The sequence below is a fragment of the Diabrotica virgifera genome, chromosome 10 (assembly GCF_917563875.1).
Source record: "Diabrotica virgifera virgifera chromosome 10, PGI_DIABVI_V3a".
In the NCBI taxonomy this organism is placed as follows: Eukaryota; Metazoa; Arthropoda; class Insecta; order Coleoptera; family Chrysomelidae; genus Diabrotica; species Diabrotica virgifera.
The window spans coordinates 133,850,031-133,868,996 of NC_065452.1; the positions used below are offsets into that span (position 1 = coordinate 133,850,031).

At 30.5% G+C, this 18,966-nt stretch overlaps 2 protein-coding genes across 6 annotated transcripts in view; one reads left to right on the top strand and one right to left on the bottom strand.

Annotated features, from left to right (window-relative positions):
- LOC126893417 (solute carrier family 41 member 1-like) overlaps window positions 1-5,987 on the bottom strand; it is a 30,336-nt gene extending 24,349 nt beyond the window's left edge. Inside the window, exons 1-2 of one of the 3 annotated variants that reach the window (XM_050663573.1) lie at window positions 5,832-5,987; window positions 4,434-4,528 (exon numbers count right to left, since the gene is read on the bottom strand). In XM_050663573.1, coding sequence (XP_050519530.1) covers window positions 4,434-4,520 — 87 coding nt within the window. In that variant the 5' untranslated portion in view covers window positions 4,521-4,528; window positions 5,832-5,987. Of the gene's footprint in view, window positions 1-4,433; window positions 4,529-4,710; window positions 4,806-5,831 lie in introns of those variants that run through there. The other 2 variants (XM_050663574.1, XM_050663575.1) reach the window with 2 other exon arrangements.
- Window positions 5,075-18,966, top strand: part of LOC126893418 (UDP-xylose and UDP-N-acetylglucosamine transporter) — a 90,354-nt gene continuing 76,462 nt past the window's right edge. Inside the window, exons 1-4 of one of the 3 annotated variants that reach the window (XM_050663585.1) lie at window positions 5,075-5,302; window positions 5,995-6,189; window positions 12,643-12,800; window positions 15,427-18,048. In XM_050663585.1, the coding sequence (XP_050519542.1) occupies window positions 16,840-17,796 (957 nt within the window). In that variant the 5' untranslated portion in view covers window positions 5,075-5,302; window positions 5,995-6,189; window positions 12,643-12,800; window positions 15,427-16,839 and the 3' untranslated portion in view covers window positions 17,797-18,048. Of the gene's footprint in view, window positions 5,303-5,994; window positions 6,190-12,642; window positions 12,801-15,426; window positions 18,049-18,966 lie in introns of those variants that run through there. The other 2 variants (XM_050663584.1, XM_050663583.1) reach the window with 2 other exon arrangements.

The following is an 18,966-nucleotide window of genomic DNA, read 5'->3' on the forward strand; positions in this document are numbered from 1 at the left end:
TAAAACCAGTAAAAACAAAGTTGTAGCTCATCAAAAATACGTTCTTATTCGTCAAATTCCAAATCGAATTTTTCATCTTGAAATAACCAAAAAGTTAAGCAATTTTCGGGCAAAACCTATTAAAATTTTTTAGTGTTTAAAAAAATCTTTAATTTTGTTTTATATAAAAATCTCTAGCATTAAAACTAAGCGAGTTTAAAACTCAAAATAAAGTTGGCTCCTATTTTTGGTAAAAAAATCGTGAAAATCTCCCCCTTTTTAGCATCGTAAATAAAATTAATCGTTACCGCTTTACCATTTACTTTATATATGTATTGTTTATACGATCTGTAAGGTTTGCCAATTGGAAGTGCTTAGTTTTAAAAAAAATTGTTTTTATAGTAAAAAAATGTTTGTCTAAAATATTGGAAAAAGCCTTTTTTTCAAAATAACTTAAAAAGTATTAGGAATGCTAAATCAAGGAGTAAAAAGTAGGTAGGTTTTGCTTTTATAAATATGATAGATTCATTTTGTTTTTCTGTTAGACAAAAAATGGTTCAAATATGGCTGTCATCTTTTGCATACACTCGGGTTTAATGACTCGTTCAGGACCTTTCAATCATGTAAAAAATACATAAGTAAAGTAAATTGTTTGTAAAGCGGTAACGATTAATTTCATTTGGGGTGCTAAGTATGGGGAGATTTTCACGATTTTTTTACCAAAAAAAAAAGGAGTCAGCTTGATTTTGAGCATAACTCGCTTAGTTTTGATGCTAGTAACTTTTTTAAAACATAAAAATAAAGCTTTATTAAAAAAGTTTTAATTGATTTTTCCCGAAAAGTGCTTCATTTCTTGGTTATTTCATATTGAAATATTTGATTTGGAATTTGACCAATAAGAACGTATTTTTCATGAACTACAACTTTGCTTTTGCTGGATCTATAGACTTTACGAGTTCAAATTTTTTTTCATTTTTTTATATTATGCTACATTTTTGCTGAGAATATTTTTTTCAATCAAATACTTACTTTTGAGTTTTTTGTGAAAATTGAATGAGAACATGATTTTTTTGTCAAAAAATAAACATTTTCAATCGTAAATAACTCGAAAAGTATTAACTAAGTTAAAATTCTATAGAACTAAAATTGCTTAGAATTAGGCAATTTATCCATCTCCGGACTTCTTTTAAACGCGCGGCTTTTCACCCCCAACTAGGTGTGACTGTCACCCCCTGAGTAAAACCAACCAACGGCACAAGCCGTCCAAATTTCCATGCAATTCTAATGCATGCTAATCGGTTGCCTCATGAGACAGATTTTTTTAACTTGTCCTTAAGTGCCTTTAACCCTTAAACGCCCAAGGGTGGGTAAAAAATGTCCACCTAATGAGTATTCCCTTGTAACATATCTATTACGTGTTTAAAATTTTTTTAAAAATTGTTTATTGTTAAAAAGACAGTCCTTTATCGAATGTTAATTTGGTTCTACCGATATTTTTGAAAATAAAAGTAATATCTTGAGTTAAATATGGGTGGGTACAAAAAGTACACATTTGGTAAAACTTGTTACGAAAGGTTTCTATATAATTTCTCGTTGGTAGGAACATAATCCATACAATTATCGACGTACAATTACATAATCGACATAACTATCTGCCAATGAGGAGGCTGAAAGGAAGAATGTGGAGAAAATCAACAAATCTGAATTACTGGCTTTTACTGGTATGTTAATTTTGATGTACCGGGTGTCCCAATAAGAATGGCTCTCGGCCATATCTCAGGAACCGTTTATAGTAGAGCTTTGAAATAAAAAATTTTATAACAAAAGTTGCCTCAGGAAAAGCCTGGAAATTATTTTCATAATTGTGGGTCCACCGCTAGAGGGCGTAATTGAATATCAAAAATAAAAAAATCTAAATTTTACAAAATTTTCCCAATGAAGGGGCACTGCAAATCCGATTATTGTATTCTTCATCAAATTCTGCGCATATTTGATTTAACAAGTTTAACTCTACCTTTGCAAATAAGAGGTGGGGGTGAGTGGGAACCTTGTTATGAAAAAATGGCTGTAAGTCCGGTTCTGCTAAATCAAATTTTGAAAACTGGGTCTTGTTGAAGACAGATCTTTTTCTTCAATGTAAGCGTGATAATTTTGAACCATCCTAATAAGTAATAAGCCAGCTGGGAGGCGTTATTTAATTTTTTTCAGAAATCTAGTTTTCTTTGGAAAATATTAAATACAAGTATGCATTTTTAATCATACTTTATAAAATTAGATTAAATTAGCAATAGAATAGCGAAAACCGCATGTTGATACCTTTTTTCTATCTCAAGATATCTCGAGAAACGTGTAAATTTTATACATAACTGTTACTATCACCGGTAAACTAAGTTAATGAAAAGTAGTGTGCTGTGGAAAAAAACAAAATAACATTTTCCAGATGTCAACGTATAAAAATATAATTAATTAAAACAACAATATAAAGAGAAACAATACTATTAAAATTAAATATAACACAGAACAAAAAGAACTACTTAGTGACGACCTAAATATTCAAATTGTTGCCCATCATACACTACTCTAGAATACATTATCCAGAGAATACTAAACGCCATTCAAAGCATATCGAGAGCAGAAATTGAGACTGCTGTTCAATCTACTCTTGAAAGAGTAAATGTTTGCAACGAAAATGATGGGCAAAAATTTGAACGTTTATGTCATCACTAAATAGTTGTTTTTATTTCTTTGTAATAGGGCTTTTCAACGCTTCTCATTTGTTTCGAGCCTCTGTCATATGCCGTATAATCCGTGTATAATATTAATATACGAGATATGAACGAAGCTCGAAACAAATGAGAAGCGTTGAAAAGACCTAATATACGTTGACAGCTGGAAAATGTTTCTTTGTTGTTTCCATAGCACACTACTTTTAATGAATTTCGTTTACCGGTGACAGTAACAGTTATGTTTTTAAATTTACACGTTTTGTAAGATATCTCGAGATAGAAAAAAGGTATTAACATGCGGTTTTCGCTATTCTGTTGCTAATTTTATCTAATTTTGTAATATGGTATTAAAAATGCATGTTTGTATTTAATATTTTCCAAGGAACACTAGATTTCTGAAAAAAATTAAATAACGCCTTCTAGCTGGCATATTACTCAGTAAGTTGGTTCGAAATCATAACTTTTACACTGACGAAAAAGATCTGTCTTCAACAAGACCAACTTTGCAAAATTTGATTAAGCAGAACCGGACTCACAGCTAGTTTTTCATAACAAGGTTCCCACTCACCCCCACCTCTTATTTCCAAAGGTAGACGTAAACTTGTCTAATCAAATATGCGTAGAATTTTATGAAGAATACGACGATCGGATTTCCAGTGCCCCTTCATTAGGAAAATTTTGTAAAATTTAGATTTTTTAATTTTTGATATTCAATTACGCCCTCTAGCGGTGGTCCCATAATTATAAAAATAATTTCCAGGCTTTTCCTGAGGCAACTTTTGTTATAAAATTTTTTATTTCAAAGCTCTACTATAAACGGTTCCTGAGATATGGCCGAGAGCCATTCTTATTGGGACACCCGGTACATGGTAATTTGATTGTAAGGTTCGTAAATTGTTTATATTGATATTTTTGAAGATGCTGTGTTTATTAAGTATAAGATTCTTAAGTTTAATCCATTTCCAACAGCTCTCAATAAATATATTAGCTATTTTCTAGGTGGACATTTTTTACCCACCCTTGGGCATACATGGAACCTAAAAAGGTTGGGCGTTTAAGGGTTAAACAATCTCTGAAGCATTAAATTTAATTGTAATTCTATATACATATTTATTTTATGATTTTGTATTTTATTTAGTATTTGTTTGTAATGTTATAAATGTGGCTTAATTGTATATTTTTTGTCAATGGGCTTGCCCTGATTATTAACAATAAATAAATAAATAATCCACGTCACCCAAGAATAAGATTTTGACCGCTATGGAATTTGGAATTAGCTATAATCCCTAGGAATTGTAATGCTCAATGATGATGATGATGAATATAAGGGAATGAATAACATCTATTGTGCCCTCCTATTGACAATCCTGGTGAGTTAAAGATAGTTTTTTTTTTTCAAATAGATCATTTTCACAGCAATGTATTGTTATATTTTATGTATGTTTTAAGTATTTTGTTGTCATATAGTTTTAATGTATGGTGTGTTGGCAATTTCAATATTTATCTATATCTATTTACTACCATAAGTCAATATAGATTTTAGAAACTGACATGTCAACATTTTCATTTATTTCGATTGTGTGATAAATAATAAATTAAATACTAATTCATTCCAATCAAACTATAAATGTAAATATTAAATACAGTAGCAAATATGATTGTTTACTACCAGAAATTTAATTACTTCTACGTGTCACACGTATTAATAGTAAACATAAGATTACTTACCATCTCTTCATCTTCTGGCATCTTGTGTGTTTTGAAACTTCTCTGTTTTCTGCGTTTTAAATGTAAATTATTGATAGGTTTCTCCATTGCAATATCTAATTAACAAATTCATTATTAACATCATGCTAGAAGCTTCCAATAGTCATTAATAAATCTCATTACGATCAATTTTAGAGCAAAATTACAACTATAACCGATTATAGCACAAATCTTGAATATAAAAACAATAAATAAATTGTAGTTATAGATTTGTAGTTAAACATAAATATTATATAACCTAACACCTTGATGACTTCTTACTAGTTCCTACTTCTTCTTCTTCAGAAATTCGAATTGCCTACGTGTAATTGAGTGTCGTCAACTGTTTGTATAGCAGTTGTACCATCTGTTTTAATTGAGAAACTGACTGAATAAAAATAAAAAACTAAATTTAAATTAATAAGGAATTTTACTGAAAATGTATTTTAAACTAATTTGTAATCAAAATTTGTTGTGCTATAGCACTGTTAATATTCTTGAAACTTTAGGATTTTCTAGCTATTTATCAAAACGTACGATAAGTTGGTCACAATGTTAGTTACTATCAATTTCCTCAGTTGGTTTACCTGGATCTCGGTATGTCTTCGTATGTAATATCCGCTGTCCTCACGACAAAAACTCTCTTTTCCAATCCAGCTAGGCGTGGGGTAACATCTGTAGTTAAATAAAAGTTACCCCAAGCCTATTAATAGTTATTTAAAGTGAAGTGATCTATTCAAATCATACCTTAATCATTCTACAGCAGCTGTATAAAAGAAAATTCCACAATTGCAGTGAAGAAACCTGGCTAAATTAATATATTCATGGCTACATATTATTATGCATCATCTGTAAGTTATTATTTATGTTTTTTATTTTATTATTAGTTTATATTTTGCTAATTTAATTATTATTTTGATACACGAGTCAAGATTTTATTTAATTTGTTGTAAGTTGATATAAATATTTGCTTGTCATGGCGCATATTCAGTGTTATGTCGTATTCATAATTGGGATGCTTGGAGCCCTGATTTCTTAAAACGTCAAGTCCTGATTTTTCTAATTTATTCGCCCGAGGGTCTTTCGATTTTGCCGGCACGCTACGCCACGTGGCAAAATCTGATTTGTGCTAATTTATTGGTCTGGATTACTTATCTAACACCTAACCTATAATACTCATATTATGTCTGACCTGGAAACTATTTCACCTTTTAATCTTGACCTAAAAAATTTAATCTAATTCCTGTTCAACCTACGTGTTTTATTTAAAAATTTCTTGGTATCTAAAATACTTTACAATCAACAATACTTATGTAATCATTAACTCGATAACTCCTAAATCCTACAGAAATGGTCAAAAGATTGCAAAGATTAACTTACATTTAAAAAACTGCTCAAATTCACTGTTCCTGAGAGAGGGTGATGTAATACTGATTCATTCTTTTTTAGAGATTATAATCTATATTTAAATTGGCTCAGTATCAAAATTTCTAATTATCTTTCTTTTTGATTAAGTGTTCTATTTGTGGTATTCATATTTTAGGTCCTGCTACACAAAAAGGTTCAAGAAGACAGAATTGACCTTATAATCATGTATAATCAAAACCTTTGTACCACTTCTTGTGTATGATTATGAAATATAGGAAGAATTTCTTTTCTAGAGTTGTAATTTGTTGACTGCATATAGAAGCTGTAACGTTATTGTCATCATTTCTGTTGCACAGGAGTTTTGTACCAAGTAAGTAAATTTTTCATCTAATTTGACAGTTGTCATGTTCATATAAGTTTCTTTGGTTCAAGCAGACAATCTGTGCTCGTACTCTTTTAGCGGATTCATGTATTCCTTTCATTGGCTGTATTTCATTGATTTGATATCATTTCTGATTTGTTGAAATGTATTTTGCTCTAAAGAGTAGTCTAGTATTTTTGTCATCTCTTATTTTAAATCTAGTCTATTTTATAGGCAAAATTTATAAGTACTTCAGATCAGATAGTTAAATTTGGGGCACACCCAAAAAAAGTGGGTTAGTGATTAGTTTATGGCAATGAACATAAACTGTCCTCTCTAGTATATAACTTAATATCTGGACCTCGGAGTCCAGATGTCATTACACTGTCATTTTAATTGTTTGAAAGACAATATAACCATATTTAATGTTACTATAATATAACCAATTTGTATAACCCAACTAATAAAATAAGTGGATTAAAGGAACTTATTCAAAACAACACAATATTGACATAATGTAGTTAATTTTGGAAGTCCAAATATAAGGTTAAGCATCACCCAATGAACTGTCAACACGGATGGAATTTCCCCGTCCTATTCAAATAGTGAAGCTAGATTGCCACCAACATACAAGAGAAAGGTCCTAGAGAGAAACAGTGAATGGTCCGGAAAATGTGACAGGCCGTGTAATTTGAGTTGCCTATATAAATGGACCCGATTGAATCAGTATTGACAGTTCGTTGAATGTACCTCATATTTTAACTTTAAGGCTGATTGGCAGTACATATTTCAAAAACTTATAGTGATCGAGATCGTGTTTTGCAGGATAATATTTTAGATTCTGGTGACATCAACTTATCACAATTACTATACAGTGGCACCTCGATTATCCCTCTCTCCATTAACCGTCACCTCTGTTAACCGTCAGGGTACATACAGACGTTGTATTGAACTTATAGTGATCGAGATTGTGTTTTGCAGGATAATATTTTAGATTCTGGTGACATCAACTTATCACAATTACTATACAGTGGAACCTCGATTATCCGTCTCTCCATTAACCGTCTCCTCTGTTAACCGTCAGGGTACATACAGACGTTGTATTGACTACATAAGCAAACAATTTTAATAAATAAATAAATAGTTTATTTACGGTTATACCAATTACAATCATTAAATAATTCATATATTAACAGTTTTAGAACTCAATAATAATTACATACAATTTACATAAGACAAATGAATAGAATAAATACCTAAATAACAGTTTACAGTGACAGCCTACATTGTATTTTAACACATTCGCGGTCATGACTGCATATGAAGTCATTTACTCCATAAGATTACGTGTATAAAATGAGTGTGTCCTCGAGTGTTAAAAAGGTTTTTTCAGCTTTTTCGAAAACTATTCAGAGAGCTAGAAAAAAAGTCTACATCTAAACCATTTCCAGATTGACACATTCATCTTATAGGTCTATTTAGACAATAGTTTGTTTGTTGGAATTCTAAGTGAAAAACGTCCTTAGATCTTGTGTACCTTTGAGGAACCCTAAGACCTACTCTCTGCAAAATTTGAGGCGAATCTATCATTCCATTTACAATCTTGAAAAGAAAAACCAAATCTAGCATTAAACGACGATTTTCTAATGTTGGTATATTAAGCAATTTTAAAATGTCACAATACACTATATCTTCTGAAGAAATCCCTAATTTATAGCCTATAAAGCGTACAAATTTTTTCTGTACTCAATGCTTTCAAAATGACATTTATGGGTGATTATCTGAAAAGTGAGTCTCACCATGTCTTTGTATCAGAAATTGAACACAAATAATTTAATTATAATACTAAAATCATTACTGAAATGCATAACATGTACTAAATTAGTGCATTCGAATAATTTTACAATTAAAATTATTTTTAGTAATAATTTCGTATAAAGAATGTTCATTTGTAATTCCCGTGTCATGTCCCGCAACTCATATCACAAATGATAGATAGATAGATATTTATTTATCATAATAGATAATACACAAAACAGAAACATTGCACTCCACACCTGTACAAATTACATAAGAATTGTCAAGGCAAGGAGCGCTGTATAATTATCATAAAGTATTACAAAAATTTTTACAAAAATTAAAAACATGAGACTAAACAAATAAAGAAATAAGCATTGTCAAATTAAATTAATCAGAAACATTCAATATATAAATAAGAAAAAATAAAATAAAAATAAAAACACTGGAAGTACAACAAACATTGCCAATTGGTTTCTAGGTCTTAGTTTTAATATAATGGACTAATAATCTCTTAAAGATAGTTGCATTATGGCTATTTTTAATGTGATAAGGTATATTATTGAACTGTACAATTCCTTTATGAAACAAGCTTTTCATTGAACTGGACTTGTTGGTTGTTGTAACATAAAAATTTATTGAATTTGCAGCTCTAGTGCTATGCTCATGAACATTTGCTATCGGGACCAACTGACTGTTCAAATACTCAGGCAATAAATGGTTTACCATCTTAAATAAGAATGTCATAGATTGGACATACATAAAATGTTCAACTTTTAACCAATTTAAAGTTTTCAGCATATCTTGAATTCGAGTATATCGATTGCATCTCAATATTACTCGCATAGCCTTATTTTGGAGAATTTGAAGCCTGTCATAATTAGAACATCCTGTATAAATCAATGAACAACAATATAAAAAGTGAGGTAATATTAACGAATTATAAATTGTTAATTTAGTTTGAAATGTCAAAAATGGTGATACTCTTCGAAAAAAACCTATTTTTTTCCCTATCTTTCTGCAAATGTAATCAACATGTTTACTGAAAGTTAGTTCCCTATCCAATATAAATCCCAAATACTTTATTTCCTGAACCATTTCAATTTTTTCATTATTTAATTTAATGTGAACATCCAAATTTAAGAATTTCCTGAAAAGAGTATTATTACCAATAAACATGTATTTGGATTTTAACTCATTGACTTTCAATTTGTTTAACTTAAATCTTTCAGTTAATAAATGCAATTCACGATTCATCGTGTCCACTACATCAACAAAATCTTCCCCATAAAAATATATTAATGTGTCATCAGCAAAAAGATGAATTTTACATTTGCTTAATACGTTTCCCAAATCATTAATGTATAATATGAAAAGTAGAGGTCCAAGTACACTGCCTTGCGGCACACCAATATCATTTAACTGTGGATTTGACATTTCACTATTTAATTTAGTCCTTTGGTACCTATTTGACAGATAATTTTCCAGCCAATTAAAAACTGTCCCGTTAAAACATATTTCTTTAATTTCAAAAGAAGTATATGACGATCTATTGTTTCAAATGCTCTTTTGAGATCTATAAAAACTGCGCATATACCGACCCCTGTCGTATCTAAAATACTTTTCATATCTGAGACAACTAACTGTAATGCGGTCTCACATGAATGAGAATTTCTAAATCCAGACTGGTAATTATACAGGATATTATTTGAAGTAATAAATTTAATCAGCTGATTGTACACCACAATTTCTAAAATTTTTTCACAAAATGGGAGCATATTTATTGGACGTAATTGATCAAGTTTATTAGTATTAGGAACTTTTGGAACAGGAACTATAGTTGATATTTTAAATTGCTTGGGCACCAGGCCCTTCTCTAAACTCATATTAATTAAATTTAATAAAGGATAACCTAACACATGAAATAGATTTTTGATAATATCAAGACCTACTTCATCCGTACTATTTTTTTTATATTGTAATTTGATTATATCATATAGTTGGTTTAGTGATATGCTCTCAAAAGTTTCAAAATTTACATCAGATGAAACAACTGTCTGCAAATTTAAATTAATATCACTATTTTGGTCAAAACTTACAATAATATTTTTAATACTATCAACATAATATTGATTTAATATGTTTGCCAAATTTACACTATATGTTACACCTTCATGTTCAAGACTTTGAAATTGTGATATAGTTTTATTAGTTCCTACTAACTGTTTGAGATGTTTCCACATTTGTTTAGAACTACCCCTATTTCTATCAATATTTGACTCATAAAATCTAATTTTAACTTGTTTTAAAATTTTAACACAGTTATTTCTTTCAATTTTATAGTTATTCCAATCTACGCAATCGTTTGTAAACAAAAATCTTTTATAAGCAATATTTTTATTCTTAACTGCCAATTTACAAGTGTTGTCAAACCATTTATTACCAAAGTTCTTAACTTCCACAGTTTTAACTGGTGACACTCTATTCAAAACATCTACGATATTACTGACGAAAGTATCAGTAACTTCATCGATGTTTACCGAAGAATATGACCAATCTTTTTCAATCAACATGTTTACCATATTATCATATATTATTTTAGAACGAATTTGTTTTGTTTCAATGACTTCACTTTTAGTTACTTTATTATTGAGCACATGGACAATACAGTGATCAGATATTATGTAATTTTTTTCTACATGAGCAGTTAACGTATAGTCATTACTTATGACAAGATCAATCATAGATTTTGAATCTTTAAAAATTCTTGTATATTCATTTACAAGTTGCTGCATTCCATTATTTTCTATATATTCTTTCAATTTACTTTTACCCTGACAATTTTTATCATAATGTATGTTGAAATCTCCAGCAATGACTATACTACAACTACTATGTGATTCATAATAATCATCCATCCACTTGAAAAATACATCAATGAATTCACTTATACTACCACTTGGCGATCTATAAATACCCACTATTCCATAATATGATCCATTAATTACAACATCCAAAGACAAAACCCACAAACTCTTGCCAATAATAAATGTTTTGATATTATTGACTTTTATGTATTCTTTCGTATAAATTAGAACTCCTCCTGTATGACGACTACTAGAATTACAACGCGCCATTACATATTCAGGGATCTGTAGCTCAGAATCTGAAAAATCGCTAGTGATACAAGTTTCCGTTAAACATAAAATGTGTGGGTCATATACCTGAACATAAAGTTTGATTTCATCGCAATGTTTATAGTAACTTTCAGCATTAATACAAGAAAGAAGAAGATTATCTATACACTTTTTATTTGTGCGTGTAATATTTGAAGGCGTCTTTGATGGCTAGATATTATACCCTATTCTTTCTTTGGCTTTTAATAACTGTCTTTGATAACTACTACAATTTCTATCAAATACATTATGGTTATAATTAACATGTTTAAGTTTAAGAATTTCATTTGCATATTTACAGTTAACACAAGTAAAATTATCGTTAGTAATTCTGCACTCATCTTTTTTGTGTTGACCTCCACATAATGGACAAACATCCTGTGAAGTACATTTATCTGCAAAATGCCCAAACTTCCAGCACCGAAAACAACGAATAATATTTACGTGTTCAAAAAATCTGTAGCTATTCCATCCTATATGTATTTTTTCCTTTTCATTAACTAGATAATTAAATATATCTGCTGAAATTTCCACTATTACATTAAGTGCATTACGGTTATTAGTTTTCGATTTATATTTACGTAATATTTTAATATAAGTTTCTATACCGTCAATCAAATTTTGTTTTTTAAAACTATCAACAAAGCTGTCAATATCTTCAATGTCTTTTTCGTGGACATTTATGATCTTGATCTTAGGTTTAGATATACTTGCAATTTTTATCTCATAATCTGCTCCAAGAACTTTTTCAGCATTAATTTTCAAATTATCCAGACTCCTTATTATTACAATGAATTGCAATCGACCCTTTAGCACAAGATTTAACATTTTCAACTGATACATTTATATCGACTGGACTAAATTTTTGTGCTAATACAGTTTTTGTTGTTAAACAATTTTGATTTTGATTTTTTGGTTTTATAATAAGTGGTTCGGTTTTTTTCGTTTTTACAACATCGCTCCATTGACGCTGACTGTTTGTTAGTGTACCATTATTTTCAATAAGATCAATTAACTTACAAGTTTTTTCCAATACTTCTTTTGTTTTCTTTTCATTAATTTGATATTCAGACTCGTTTTTGTTAAGTCTATTTTCAGCTATCGTAAAACAATTGCCACAAAACCACTTTAAATTAACACAATCTTGTTTAATTTTTAACACTTGATCTTTCACTTTAGCACAATGCAAATGATATGGTTTAATACATAAATCGCAAACGATATACTTATTATTTACAATAAAATTATCAGCACATTGGACACACGTCTGTATGCCCGGCGCCATTTTTGACTGCTATGTTCATCACAGTTTCTTTATCCTTTTACTTATACCAAGCTCTGTTTCTAATTGGTTTAAAAGAATAATTTAATATTTAAAATCTTGAAACTCAAAGCCACATAAAGTCAAAATTCACCTACAAACAAAATTATATATTTTGTCCCTGACAAAATGAGTAATTCCCGTGTTAAACATTTGTATAAATCATAGATGTCTCTACTTTCAACGACGCTGGCAACCGGAAGCTTGCGAATCACCACTGTGACTCCTAACCTATTAGTTAAGCATTGGAAAGCAACGAGAGTGGATGTATTACCGTTTAAAGCGCTGCAACCACGTGTGTAATATTCAACAGCGTAATTCCCAGGGTAAGTTTAGAGAGAGAGAGACATACTTTATTGATACAATGTACCAAAAGGCCATCGACCGAAGTCTTTCAGCCAATTTACACAATTAATATACATTAGTACAGTATATGTTTTTTGTTAATATTAAGACAATACAATAATTAAAAAAATATATTTGTATGTGGCGGTAATCACAACATCACTGACAATTAGTTACAATACAGATGATGATTTAAATATAGTTGTTTATTGTCTTGATGTGTAGCAGATTTCTTCAAAAAGAGTTCTTCGTGGATATCTACGGGCACTGTCCTCTGGTATCTTCACAATGTGTGGCTCAATCAAAATTTTGTTATTGTCATTAATAAAGAGATATTTAAACAGCTTATCGAGTCTCTAATTAATAGGTTCAATTCCAGTTTTCTCGTACAGCATTCTGTTTGATGGATTATGAAGTGGATTATCAGGATGACGCATTCTAGTAATTTGTCGAAGGCTAGTTGTTTCAGCCACTTTTATATTATTTTTGGCAGGACCTTTAGAATTGTAGAAAATTGCAGAACCATACTCCAGCATGGGCCTGCAAATCATTTTATAAATATTGGCTGCTGTTTCAATCGTAATTCCCTCATTCTTGTATGTTAAACTTCTGAAGTGTTTTGCTCTAGTTATAATTATCCTTTTTATAACTGCTGTGTGGTGGTTGAACTTCAATTTGTTATCTATTTCTATTCCCAAATACTTAACAGTTTGGGAGGGTTTAATAATATTGTCGCATATGTTTATAGTTGGTGAGTGATCTTGGATTCTATGGTTAAATATTATTAGTTTTGTTTTAGAAGGATTTATTGTTAATCTCCATTTATTCATCCAAGATATTGTGTCATCCACCTGCCTCTGCAATAAGTCCATTGTCTTTATTAAATTTTTTCCATATGATATCACTGCAGTGTCATCAGCAAATTGTAGCAAATTAGTATTGGTTAGTCTATTGTCACATATATCACTGCAATAGAGATTATACAATAGAGGGGAGAGTGGTGAACCTTGTGGAACGCCTTGTTGCACTGAAAATGAATGGGAATATGTTTCATTGATCTCAACTATACACCTGCGTCTTCTAAGAAATTCGTCAATAATCCATATTAGAGAAGGGGAGCATTTCATTCTGTGAAGTTTATATAACAATCCTCTATGCCAAACGGAGTCAAAAGCCTTCTTGATGTCCAAGAAAACTCCAGCGGCCTTTAGTCCTTGCAATCTTGATGCCTGTATATTGGATGTTACTATTGAAAGAGGAAGGATTGTAGATGATTTTGCTCTAAATCCAAACTGGTGTGCTGGAATATGTTGGTTTAATTCATTATATAATCTTCCTTGGATAATTTTCTCAAAATTTTTTCCAATTACTGGGAGAAGGGTGATTGGACGGTAATTTTGGGGTAGTTGATGGTTAGTATAAGGTTTAGGAATAACTATTACAATGCCTGTCTTCCACTCATCAGGGAAGAAATGATTCATGATACAATAGTTATATATGCTCATTATCTCCTTATGAATATCTGGATCTAGTTGTCTAAGGATTTTACGATTGATGGAATCTTTGCCTGGAGCTGTGTTTTTTCCCTTATATAGAGCCTCGTCATATTCATCTTCTGTGATGTCCTGAAGAGCATTCAGATTACGACTATTTTCATAAAAACTTCCAAACCAACTATCCACCTCCTCTAAGGTATCTCTATCAAAATTGTTATCCTCATTAAATTTGTAGGTTTCTTCAAAGTATCTAGCAAAAGCACTACATTTTTCTTCACTGTACTATATGGCTGGCCATCATATATCAGTTCTGAAATCTGTTGTCTAAACGATTTATATTTAACAGTTTTTTTATTTCATTCCAGTATGTTTTTCCTTTCATGGAGTTTATACTTTTACATGCTATGATCCATTTATGTTGTTTAAATTGTGATATAAGTTTGTGAATATCTTTGTTTAGTTCATTAAATTGTGATTTTAATGCATGTGTCTCATTTTTTTGGATCTGCCTGAATAACTGTCTCTTCAATTTAATCAGAGACAAAATGAAGGGTGGAAGATTGTAATTAACGGGTGATTTCTTCTGTTTGGGTGAATTTTCTATTATTAATTTAGACAACATAGTGTTGAAATTTTTAATGTAATTTGGGCAAATGTCATGACTTATATTCAAAAATTCTTTCATTCTACTATTTACATTTTGTACATTACATTTTGCTATATTGGGAAGATTAATTTCATTAATGTGGTCAGGATCATGATGTAGATTAAAATCAAATTGCAAAGCCAAGTGATCACTTCCCAGATCTGGAGTTACAAGTATATTTGTGATATTATTTATAATATTTTTAGAACAAAATAATATATCTGGAGTGGGTAAGTTTATTTTTGGTAAAAATAGCAAATTTTTATGCATCAAATTTAGAGTCTGCTTTATAATATAATATTTTTCAATTTTTTATTTTAAAGCTTTATAATGAATGTAAAACGCGTATTTTGTAATTCCCGGGTCAGTAATTCCCATGTCTTTTTAGTGTCACAGGAATTACAAGTGAGACACGGGAATTTCGACCACTTGTTATTTTATTATTGATGTTAATTTTTTTTTCAGAATCATGGCTAAACTTTCCAAAGAGCTTTTACAAAGAAAACTAGAAAAGGAGAGAGAAAGACGCAGGAAAATAAGAGAAGATCCAATCAAGAGCTGAACAACAACAAAAAGAAAAGTATCTGAGGCAACGAAAAGTAAAATAAAAAAATCTATCAATGAGATGACTCCAAGACAACAAAGACTGAAGAGGAAACAATGGAGAACTAATTTAGCTGCATTCAGACAAAGACAAAAAGCTTTGAAGGAGACTGGACAACATTTGGAAAACAATACACCCCCAAATTCTTCAGATGAAGAAAATGTACCAGAAAATATTAGAGCCGATATTGGGCGAAGGAGGGCTATTCAAAATAGAGTTAAAAAGACAGAGAAAAAGTAAAAACAAGAGAGGAAATTAAATAGCTCGAAGCTGCACTAGAAAAATACAAAAAAAGGTATCAGAGACTTAAAGCGGAAAAACAGAAAAAAGAGCTAGAGATAAAACAGCTTAGAACTCCTTTAACACCACTAACGAAAACTGATTTGATTATCGATGAACTCCAAGAAAGAAATTTAAAGTTGATGAAATTAAGAAAAAGATTCTTTTTGGTCAGGTTATGGAGGAACAACTAAGACATTCATACAAAGAGTGTGAGCAAAATAGAACAAAGCAAGTTATAAAGAAACTTATGTCTGGAAATATTATAAGAAAGTATGGATTGAAAAAATACTGCTCAAGAAAGATTGGGTTTAGGAATTTGAGCCCCAAAAAATATCAAAATAAGTATCTTAGTACATGAAAAAAAAAGATCTGTAGGTATGGATACTGTTTGACGACAGATACATAAGTATTTTAACAAGGATTTAAATTGGAGAATTTGTGCTGGAAAAAAAGAGTACATAACTCGAAATAAAGTAACGAAACAGAAACGATATTTAACAGATAAAATGATCAACCTTCACAAGAGGTTTTTGAATACTCACCCAGGTATTACTGTGAGCTACGCTTTTTTTGCAGATGTCGTCCGTTTTGGATATTGCATATGAAAGTTTCCAGTAGAGATACTTGTATGTGCATTACCCACGCAAATATTGAGCTTATTACTTCTAGCTTATTTCAATTCAGAGTTTTAAGTTCAAAAAATTTGACTACCATTATTAAAAGTTTATGCTGCGAGAAAAAACTGAAAATTGTCTATTACGTGTGTGTGAAAAATGTCAAGAGACTGTTATAACATACAAGGACCAAGATAAAAACAAGCCTGTCAAATATTATAAATGGTCAACAAAAAAAGAAGGATATTATGACCCCAAAAGTAACACAAATAAAACTACGATTAAAACCATAAAACTTCTTGTTCCAATAACATTGGGATCCTTAATTAACGAATTTGAATCCAAATTAACTGCATTTTTGGCACACGAAGCACGAATATGTCACCAATTTCGGGCCTTAAGAAGCAACTGTCACAGGAATCTATCCTAATACACTGCGACTTGAGCGAAAATTACAACTTAAAATATGCTCAAGACACACTATCGTTTCATTTCGGAGGCTCACGGCAACAAATCAATTTACATACAGTTGTCGTCTACAAAACAACTGCAGATTCTATTGTTAAACCTAAATCTTACTGTACGATGTCAGAATGTCTTAAGCATGATGTTCCTGCTATTTGGGCCCACTTATTACCGGTGCTAAAGGATTCATATGCCACTATGGTTCACTTTTTAAGTGATAGCCCAGCGACCCAATATCGCAATAAATGTATGTTTAATTTTTTGGTCAAAAATTTAAATCGACACTTTAGTCAAATAAAAATGGTGACATGGAATTATTGCGAAGCTGGACATGGAAAAGGGCCACCTGATGGTATTGGAGGGGTATGTAAGCGAACTGCTGATCGTATTGTACCACAAGGATCTGATATTGATTCACTAAGAACACTCATAGACGTGCTTGAGAAAAATTGTTCAAAGATTAAGTTTTATATCATTACGGAACAAGAAATTAATAAGATAAGGCAACAAGTGGAACAAAATGATAACCTTATTTTTAAAGGTACTATGAAAGTACATCAGGTAGTATCAAAATTTTCATCAAAATGTTGGTTTCTCACTTTGTCTTGTTTCACGTGTGAAGAAACATGCCATCATTATGGACTTGGATGTTTGAAGTATAAAGATTTTGGTTCTGAAAATATTCCTTGTACAAGCAAGACTTCAAAGTTAAGATATGAAGATGTTTACAGTGATTCTGAAGAAGAAGATGGAGTTGTAATGTCTTCAAAAATAAAACCATGTTGCCACATTCTTGTCGAAGTTAAAATTGATGCTAAGAAAAATGTTTCCAATGAAAAATACAAATATATGCCAAAGCGAGATGGATGAGGATGGAGAAGTTAAATTTCCTCAAAATATGCGAAAGTAAATCGAAGTTATTTAGTTTGGACGAAGAAGACATCTCATGTAGATTTTAATAATATTTTACGTATTCTTCTGGATCCAACTCTTGTTTTGCAAAGGCAACAGAATTTACTATTCATACCCAACGACGTTTTTGAAAAAGGTTTTTTAGTTTTTTTAAGATTGAGAAACACATTTGATTTGTATACTTTTTACATTATAACACTCATTTTATAATCTCTAGTGTTTTATTGTAATTACCATGCACTTAGTGAAATTCCTGTGTCTACCCTTTTCAGAAAATTGTAAAAAAATCAAAAACCGGTCTTAATTCAGAACATTTTTTGATAAAATCTTCTTTCTAATAAAAAACCACATCTAATAAAATGAAAATGTGATATCTTATTTGAACTTTTTTGTTTGCCATAAATCTGTATTATGAAGACTCATTTTGCAGAGAATCACCCTTATATAAAGGAGACCAAATAGTGCTGGAATATTCCAGGACTGATCTAACCATAGAACAATATACACTTTTAAAACAATCCACATTATTAAATTCTGACAAGGTTCTTTTCAAAAATCCAAGTAATTTAAAAGCTTTATTACAAATAAAATTATAGTGATTGTTGAAACATACAGTGGGATCAAAAAATACACCTAAATCTTTGAAAGTGTTTGTTGGTTCTAGAAATATATTATTTATACAGTAATTAAAACAGATAGGTTGTGAGTTTCTAAAAAAGCGCATTATTTTACATTTATCGATATTAAGTGAAAGGTCATTCTTTGTACACCATTGTGAGAAATTGTTTACATCTTTTTGCATTTTTACACAGCCTCTAACATCCTTAATAATTCTAAAAATTTTCAAATCATCAGCATACAACGAAATAACACAATTTTCAAAGATTTCTAAAAGTCATTTATGAAACAAATAAAAAGAATAGTTGATAAATGACCACCCTGTGGGACGCCAGACCTAACCAAAATTTCTTCAGAAAGACAGTTCTTGACTTTGACAACCTTGTTAATGTAAAAAAAATTTAAAAAAAAAGTTAATTTGATTTGTGATGACACAAACGGCTATCCATTGCTGACAGATAAAGAAATCGTTGAAGTGGCAACAAAGGCGGACCAAACAGATTCAGAAGC